General features: G+C 29.9%; 1 protein-coding gene across 2 annotated transcripts in view; it reads left to right on the top strand.

Annotated features, from left to right (window-relative positions):
- The window catches only part of LOC113371495 (N-acetylglucosamine-6-phosphate deacetylase), a 132,908-nt gene that overhangs the window by 46,219 nt on the left and 76,882 nt on the right, over positions 1-9,807 (top strand). Inside the window, exons 5-6 of one of the 2 annotated variants that reach the window (XM_026612120.1) lie at positions 4,095-4,293; positions 4,369-4,513. In XM_026612120.1, the coding sequence (XP_026467905.1) occupies positions 4,095-4,293; positions 4,369-4,513 (344 nt within the window). Of the gene's footprint in view, positions 1-4,074; positions 4,294-4,368; positions 4,514-9,807 lie in introns of both variants that reach the window. The other variant, XM_026612119.1, reaches the window with a different exon arrangement.

The following is a 9,807-nucleotide window of genomic DNA, read 5'->3' on the forward strand; positions in this document are numbered from 1 at the left end:
TACAATCTTTCGTAATTATCATATCATTATCAATTTTTAAGGGATAATTTTGAATTTATTACATTCTTATTAATTTTAAATAGTTGATTTATGATTATTAAATATAGCATAATAGCATAATTAATCAATCATTAATTATTGATTTCCAAAAAAAATCTATTGTTGACTTATTGATTATTAGTTATCGATTATTAATTGATTGAATATTGATTATTAATTATTAATTATTGACTATTGATTATTGAATATTAATTATTGATTATTGATTATCAATTGATTTTATTGATTTTTTTAATGTAGTATACAAATAGTGAACATAATTTTGATAATGATTCCTTGAATTAAATAATAATTGTAATTTTAAATTTACCTAAACAAATTCAAGTATTAATTTAGATTCTATTGCAAAAGTTAATGATTTAGTTAATGTTTAATGAGTAATTATTTCAAGTTTTAGGTAAATTTAGAAAATATCTTGAATAAATTTATAATTTTATAGAAACATTAGTTAAAGAAAAAGTGAACTTCCATATCATTTATTTTCAATTTAAATCTAAAAGCTAATTTAAGAATATTCAAGATTACTATATATATTGATTCAATACTTCTTTAATACATAAAATATTCAATACTTCTTTTCAATACATAAAATATTTAATACTTCTTTAGTCAAATTTAATGAATCGTTGCGATTTTTGTTATTTATTTTTCTTGAATTGAATAATGTTTTTTTTGTCTTTTGGTGTCAGTTTTTTTTTACGGTAGCGCCGGGAGTCGCTACATTGGCGAGGGAGGTGTTGTACACCCCTGATATTACAAGTTGCTAACCACTGTCATAATATTAGATTTCTAACAAGTCCAGATTGAAATCTTAGAACCCCTGAGCTTTAGCTGATATTAACGGTTCATATTAACTTTTCTCAGACTATTGCGTAGTAGCTGACATTAACATTCTCTCACGAAATCATGAATCTACATCGGCAAATCTCACCAAGATCATATTATCGACATTCCGCCTAGTTAACAATTCTCACCAAGCTCGTATGAATAACATTTTGTTTAATCAGCTAAATTCATTACTTTGTCCTTTTCGTTGCATAGAATATTCGAGACAAATCCCCACTACGTTTCAAAGGATTTTAGTTTTAATAATTATGAAATAAATCAGTCTTAATCTGTCGGCCGCCGGGCAAACACTTCTCTTCCAATACCTCCGAGTTCCTTGTACTTAAAGTGTAATAAAGGGAAGTTTTTGAAATAGTCTTTTCATTTATCAATCTCAAGTATTTTCAGCAAGTGAGTTTTCAGGAACTCCGGAAGGTCCAGAGCAACAACACCGATTTGCATATAGCGGCGCCAACAGCCCTTTCTGTTCATCAACGCGGTGCCCAACAATATATATATATATATATATATATATATATATATATATATATATTGATGAGTTAGTTATATAATATCAACACCAAACTCACATATTTCAATATATATATATATATATATATATATATATATATATATATATATATATATACCATGAATCGTAATATTTTCTGCAACTCCGCTTTCAATAAGCAAGATGATCTTCAAGTAAACACATTTGACATGTAATAACCTAACCTCACAAATATATTTCGCCGTATGCTTATTTATATGATACTAAGTTACCAACTGTCATCATAGCCCATAGAAATGCAGCATAGACTCTTGCGCCCGAATCGTTCGTTGCTCTATGGTCTTTGGTCTAGACCAGTGATTCCCAAACTTATTTCACCTACCGCCCCCTTTTCAGAAAAAATGTTACTCAGCGCCCCTCTTACAAACTTTCCGAAGGAGAAGTTTGTTTTCATCAAAAAATCCGACTCGCTAATTTTATGTTTTCTCGACGTTTCCAGCCATTCTGAATCGAATGAGACCAACATTTGGAAAAAGTATGTGTGTGTGTGCTCGAACAGATTTTTTGCGTAAATCGACGTTTTCTCAAAAACGACTTGACCGATTTCAAAAATCTAATAGCCATTCGATGTATCTCGATGAGGACTATTGTTTGTCAGTTTTGTGCGACGATCGGCCAAGCCGCTTCTTTATAAATAGCAGAAAAGTGAAAAAATTTTCGTCCACGTTTTAGCCTGCAATTATGAATCTATTTTGAAAATTCAAAAACCGTTCGAAAGATATTGGTTGGGAATCGACCTGATTAGTTTTTGGTAATGATCGGCCGGGCCGTTTTCTTGTAATAAAGTGTTTTTATTAATATAAGTAGTAGTAATTAATAAGTAGTAGTAATTTTTTAGACATTTTTTATGGTTTTTTTGACGGTCTACCACAGTCTTATAGACAGGTATACCACAGTCTTATAGATCATACTAAAATATTACGGTCCTACGACAAGTCGTTAAATTTTGAAAATTCGTCTGTTCCAAATTTGCAAAAATTAGTATCGTTTTTATGGCGTTTGTCAAAATTAGAACTTTCAACGATGTTTGCTTAAAATTTAGAAGCCAATCGAGGTATTTCGATTATAATTTTTTGTGAGGGAAAAGGAATGACGGGGGGTTGCGCTTGTACCTACGGTAAATTTGTTTGTAAAAAGTAATAAAGGAAGTCGCGTTAAAATTTAAGCAATAGTGGATTTAGACTCATAAATTAATACCATATCAAATTCGCTATTCCAAAAATTACGTGTTAAATCTCAATCCAGAAGCCTTAAGCTCCACGGTGTTGTTGGAATTTCAACGAAATCGAATAATTTTACAAATTTAGAAATATTTAATGAAGATGGTACATTTGCAAAAAATAAAAAAATATAAATGCCTTTGTGCTTACGAAAATATCGAGTCTACTACCCGCGCAGCAAATCCAAATTGCTGAACTAAATCTTCCTAATGGATTAAAACTTTTAGATTCATACTTAATTATTCCGCGCGAAGTAGATATGTTGATAGGTGCTGATACGTTTTTTGAAATTTTAGGTAACGAAAGAATTATACTAGGCCCCGATAAATCTGTTTTACAAAACCCGGCATTCGGGTGGACAGTTACGGGTAGATATCAAAGAAATATAATCCATATGGACACAGTGAGCAAAATAAATTTTAAATCGGTTCAGTATTTTAGGCGTCCCTCGCGGACGTTAACTGTGGCACTAAATTTATATATATTAAGATGTAGACATAGCGGGTCAAATGGCAAGAATATCTAAAAATATAAATTTTGGGAAATACCATTCCGATTTTTTTTTTCAATATCTTTGTTTTAGCTGATATAAATGTTTAGAATTTAATAATCAAAGCTAAATGTCTCGAATTTGTACTGAATTACTTTTTACTAAAGCCATTGAACAAGGCGCCGATTTTTGATAAATCCGCGAATTTGCTGTAAATGTTCTAAATGCAAGAAATATGCGTACGAAATATGTAGATATAAAAAGATGCGATGAGCAATGACCTAAAAATTTGTGTTCATTACTTTTATGAAAGAAAAGATATTTATTAACTTCCGGTAGGGTAAGTTATTGTAATTGTCCATTTTTGCATATCTTTACGTTCCTTGGTTACTGAATATTTTCACATACTTTAGAATAAATAGATGTGTGCGTTTGAGTGTATGTGTGGATACAACATTTCGTCGACGATTTCGGGCGTACGAATCGATTTGAATGAGTCAAAAAACAATCAATTTCTATTGATAAGGAGACGTGCTGATTATTAACTTCCCATAGGGTATTATACTAATCGAAAATAAAAAGTTTTGCGTATCTTTACGTTTCAGAGATTTATGGACATTATGGCATACCTTAGAAAAAATGGATCCGTGTGTGTGTTTGTATGTATGTATGTTTGGATACAATTTTTCGTCCATGATTGTGTGAATATTTATCAGTCGATTTAAATAATTCCAAAAAGATTTGATTCGTATTGACGGGGAGATGAGCTGATTAGTTTTTGGCAAATGCAGGTGCAACTGTTTTTAAGATGCGGGCCAAAAATTGCCAAAAAATTAATCTGATTGTTGACACAAGCTGTGAACTATGAAATAAAAATACATAACTTAAATGTCGAATTATTATTACAGGAATATAAACAATTTGAAACCACATATGGAGCTATGGAAAATGTTTCAATAATAACTGTAGCCCCTGAAAAGGAGAACGCTATGAAAATGATATCTATGTTAACAAAGAATGGGCTGGTAGTATCATTGGGGCATTCCACTGCTAATTTGGTGGAAGGTGAACAAGCTGTTAAAGCAGGCGCTACTCTTATCACTCATTTGTTTAATGCAATGTTGCCGGTAAAAATAATTTTGAATTAATAACTAAGTATATTTAAGTTATAGACATAATACATTTCTTAACTCTATTTCAAGTTTCATCATCGAGATCCTGGCCTTGTAGGATTATTATCGACAGATAGCTTTACAAATGACAAGACTATTTATTTCGGACTAATATCTGATGGAGTTCATACACATCCAGCTGCATTAAGAATTGCTTATAAAACTCATCCAAATGGTTTGATTTTGAATTATAATTTTTTGAGTTGCACACACACACACACACATATATATATATATATATATATATATATATATATATATATATATGAGTGAGTTCTTGAGGGCGATACATCAAACAAAGAAAAGCCAAAGATTTATAAAATAATCTTTATTTCCAAACGTTTCGACATTCAATTTAATGTCATCATCAGTGGATCTAAAAACAGTATGAAAATTAGCATATCTAGGTAATTATAATATATGTGGATTGGTAAAGTAACTATACAATAAGAGAAAAATTAACAAATAGCAACACTTAACAACAAATCAAATATAAAAGATAGGAAAGGTAGTAGAGACTAGAATTAAATAAATAATTAAAAAGTATAGGCAAAAATATTTAAGTACACTCATATAAACTTACGCATATATACATATATGTACGTACACATATACACACATATACATATATATATATACATATATATATATATATATATATATACATGCATATATCCATATACACACACATACAAACATATAATACACATATACATATACAGATACAACAATATATACCTATATATGTACACATATACATGTAAGACTATACACATATAAATATATGTATATACATATATGCAACGTGCATGCATATTCACAACGACGTACATGTACATGTATAAACCATACATATACTCATACCTATCTATGTAACTATAGCTATACACGTATACACATACATATACGCATAAACATGTATATACACATATATACACACATATATATATATATACATATATATACATACATATATATACACACAATACATATATATACATATGTACATAAATGCTCACAAATATATATATATATATATATATATATATATATACATATATATACATATATATATATATATATACATATACATATACATATATATATACATATATATATATATATACACATACATACATGCATATATACGTATATATAATTACATGTATACACATATAAATATGCACATACATACAAACATACATGTAAATAAGCAATATACATATATATACATACATACATACAAATACATATATATATATATATATATATATATATATATATATATATATACATACAATATATGTAAACTCGTATATATGTAAAGCAAACAAATTATTTATGAAGATGGATAATACATATAAAATACAAGTGGACTTACATTTCGTTGGTTAGTTACATATAGAGAAGTGTACACAGCACTAGAGATTTGGCACTAACATTTATACAACTAACTTGTCAGCACTATGCATTTTTTTATATAATTTTTTTGTATGATGTAAACAGAAAAATGATAGTTTTATTGAACAAAAATGTAAGTAGAATTATGTAATTTCTGCCACGACTTCTGTACTTTGCTAGTACCGAGGCATGTATAAAAGTCACCACATGTTTTGAGAGATTTTTAAGGGTCATTCCAGGATTGTTATGGGCGGGTAGGTAGAAAATAGTCGGAAGTTGAAACTAGTAATGTTAGGCTAGGTTTGTATGGTTAGAATTAGGAGAAAAAAAATTGGAAATATTATTTAGTATTACTAAGTAGTTATACTAATAACTCAAAAATCTAAAATAAAAATTTTTTAAGGTTTATTCAAAATTTGCTATGTATGGGTAGGTAAAGCTCGGGTATCAAGGCCGAAGTTAAACTAGGAAGTGTTGGCAAGGTTAGTAAGGTCAATTAGTTTTGTTCAGAGGAGATAAATTTGGAAACATTATTTAGTATTACTTGGTAGTTATTGCAGAGTAAGGAGGAATCCGATCTTTTGTTCACCACGTGGTCACATATTGATATGAAACAAGATTCTGCAAAACGTCTCTGAATGGTGTTCCGTTCATGGTAGAGAATACTGGCAATATAAAAGTTAAAGGAGTGTTTGAAATTTTTTATGTGTTCTGTTATCATAGTTTGGTTTTGGTTGGGGTTTTTCGAATTATTGTCGTGTTGTTTGAGTCTTTTTATTAAATTTTGTCCGGTTTCACCTATGTAAGTAGAAGGGCAATCATTGCAATTTATTTTGTAAACAATGTTGGAAGTACGTTCTATACTAGTGGGAGATTTCAGGTTTGTGTAGAGGGATTTAAGAGTTAGATCTATGTTGCAGGTTAGTCTGATGTCTACCTTATGAAAAAGTTTTTTCCACACTGGAAAAAGTTCTTTTACGTAAGGTAAACAAACGTTGCCTATATAGTTATTGTCTTTAGAATTTTTTTCTGGGGAAAAAGAAGAATGCATACTGTTGAGGGTTTTAAGTCTGTTGGAGGTGACGGAGTTGATGAGGTGCGGTGGATATGAGTTGTTAATTAAAGTTGTGCGGATGAGGGATAAGTTAGAGGGCCAAAATTGTTTGTCTGATAGTAGGATGGCATGGTCGACTAAATTAATAATAGTGCCTATCTTCATGCTAGAAGGGTGGTAAGAATGATAATTTAAATACCTACCCGACCAAGTAGGTTTTTGGAACCAATTGGTGATAATTCGATTGTCTGCGGTTTTTATAATTTTTACGTCTAAAAAGCTGATAGAATTTTCTTGTTCTTTTTCAAACGTAAAGGAGAGATGCTCATTAAATGAGTTAAAACTATGAAGTAAGAGTTCGAAATTTTTAACAGGAACACACAGTAAGGATGTCATCAACATATCTGTAATAAAAATGAAGGTCTAGATTGTAGGAATTAAAAACTTTCAACTCTAAGTGTTGTAAAGCAATTTCTGCGAGTGAAGGGGAAATAGGAGAACCCATAGGTGTGCCAAATATTTGAAGGTAAAAATGGTCGTTGAATTCGAAATAAGTATTCGAAACTATGAATTTTATGGACTCGAGAAACCAATGCAGTGATAATGTTGTATGACAAGAGATTTCGTCCCATCTAGCAGTGATGGCATCTAAAATTAATTGTAGGGGGACGTTTGTGAATAGGGATACTACGTCAAGACTAACCAATAAGGAGTTATCAGGAATAACGGAATCGCGGAGATTGTTGACAAGTTCAAAGGAGTTTTTTGTAAAGAAACGAGACTTGACTGTGACTGAAGAGAGTATGTTGCTAAGGTATTTGGAGAATTTTGAAAGAGGTGAGTTCAGGTCAGCCACGATAGGTCTGAGAGGAACGTTGTGTTTATGTATTTTAGGAAGTCCGTAGAGTTTGGGGTTGTAAGGGTGAAGGTTTTTAATTGTCAGTGAGATTTGTGGAGTAATTTGTTTGTTAGAGACTAAGTTGTTTACAAATTTGTGAAAAGTACGGTTAATTCGGTCAGTGGGATCGGAGTTAATAGGAGAATATGTTTTTGTGTCTGAAATTAATTCGGAGACTTTTTCTAGGTACGTGGTTTTTTCCAAAATGACTGTGATATTCCCCTTGTCGGCCCTCGTAATTAAAATGTTAGGGTTTTCTTTAATAAAAAGTTTGCAAGCTTTAATGTCCCTAAGGGTGTCAATATTGTCGATTTTTTTTTGTGTTAAAAGATTTAATAAACGAGAGAAAATTTTTACAAAAAGCTGAACGGGTATTAGTTTTAATTTCGGGATTTTTTATATTCTGTAAGCTTGACTCTAATCTGCTGAGTACTTTGATAAAATTAAAGTTGTGACAGTTGTTAGGAATAGCAAAATTTGGGCCTAGTGCAAAAATATAGAGTAGTCTATCAGGTATATGGATATTAGATAGATTTTTTAGCCATTTATTGGTAAGAGATTCGTTCAGGATGATTTTTGACGAATTCATTTTTGATTCGTGTAATTTATTGAATTTTTTAATATATGAGGTTTTGGATTTGTTGTAGTTCTTTTTAATACGAATGGATTCAAATTCAGAGAAGCTCTCCAGGATCTCGGTTTCAACAGAATACGATAACCAAGATAGATTTTATCAATAGCACGTCTCAGGTTATTGGTGTGACAAATGCAATTTTTGATTTCTAGTGAGAGAATATGTAAACTAAGTTTAGAAAACTTGTTGTTAAGAGAATTGTTCAGATGAGAAAATTTTGTAAAATTTAGGCGATAAAAATTAGGTATGATACCTTCTTTCCTGCATCTGATAAGAAAGATCTGTTTATTGATATTGGTAGAAAGTTTGAAGTTTAGTTTAGCTAATACCTTAAATTCTGAAAGGATGTAAGAACCATAATGTTTATTGATGAAATTATAAAAGGAAGGATTAGGGAGGATGTCATTGGTGATACAATTCTCTTGTATAAAAATTTTTATTACAAGTAGCCTGTGTGGGTTTCATAATGCTCGTTAAAGGAAAAGAGTAGCTAAAAAAATAAATTTAAAGAAAGTAAATTGGTGACAGAATAACAAGCAAGTGGTATGAATGTTAGAGCGTACAAGTAGAACAATCTTAAGTTAAAACTAACAATAACTGTGAACATACAAACAATTGATAAAATAAAGATGAAAAAATGGCCTAACTTAAAAATAAATAAAAACAAAACTACAAATAAATATAAAAACGCGGCTGTACAGTAGCCAAAATTAGGATGCTAAATATTACATAAGAAAACAATAACGATGAATTAATATAGAGTATAAGGGAGATAAGAGTCTTGATTTGATAAGTAGTTGCGTCTTGAGAAGATGAGAAAGGGTCTTGTTGTGAGTGAGTAATTCCCGTTAACAGAGAAAAAGTGTAGAAAAATCCTATTTCCAGCCAGGATGTTATATGATTTAGTAGTTAATTTTGATGTTGAAATATATGAGTGAGTTCTTGAGGGCGATACATCAAACAAAGAAAAGCCAAAGATTTATAAATAATCTTTATTTCCAAACGTTTCGACATTCAATTAATGTCATCATCAGTGGATCTAAAAACAGTATGAAATTAGCATATCTAGGTAATTATAAATATATGTGGATTGGTAAAGTAACTATACAATAAGAGAAAAATTAACAAATAGCAACACTTAACAACAAATCAAATATAAAAGATAGGAAAGGTAGTAGAGACTAGAATTAAATAAATAATTAAAAAGTATAGGCAAAAATATTTAAGTACACTCATATAAACTTACGCATATATACATATATGTACGTACACATATACACACATATACATATATATATATATATACTAATATATATTATATAATATATATATATTATACATGCATATATCCATAACACCCACATATTACAACAACATATAATACACATATACATATACAGATACACAATATATACCTATATAGTACACATATACATGTAAGACTATACACATATAAATATATGTATATACATATATGCAACG

The sequence above is a fragment of the Ctenocephalides felis genome, unplaced genomic scaffold, assembly GCF_003426905.1.
Source record: "Ctenocephalides felis isolate EL2017-DRISC unplaced genomic scaffold, ASM342690v1 CF-g0.4_SCAFFOLD_01492, whole genome shotgun sequence".
Lineage (NCBI taxonomy): Eukaryota > Metazoa > Arthropoda > Insecta > Siphonaptera > Pulicidae > Ctenocephalides > Ctenocephalides felis.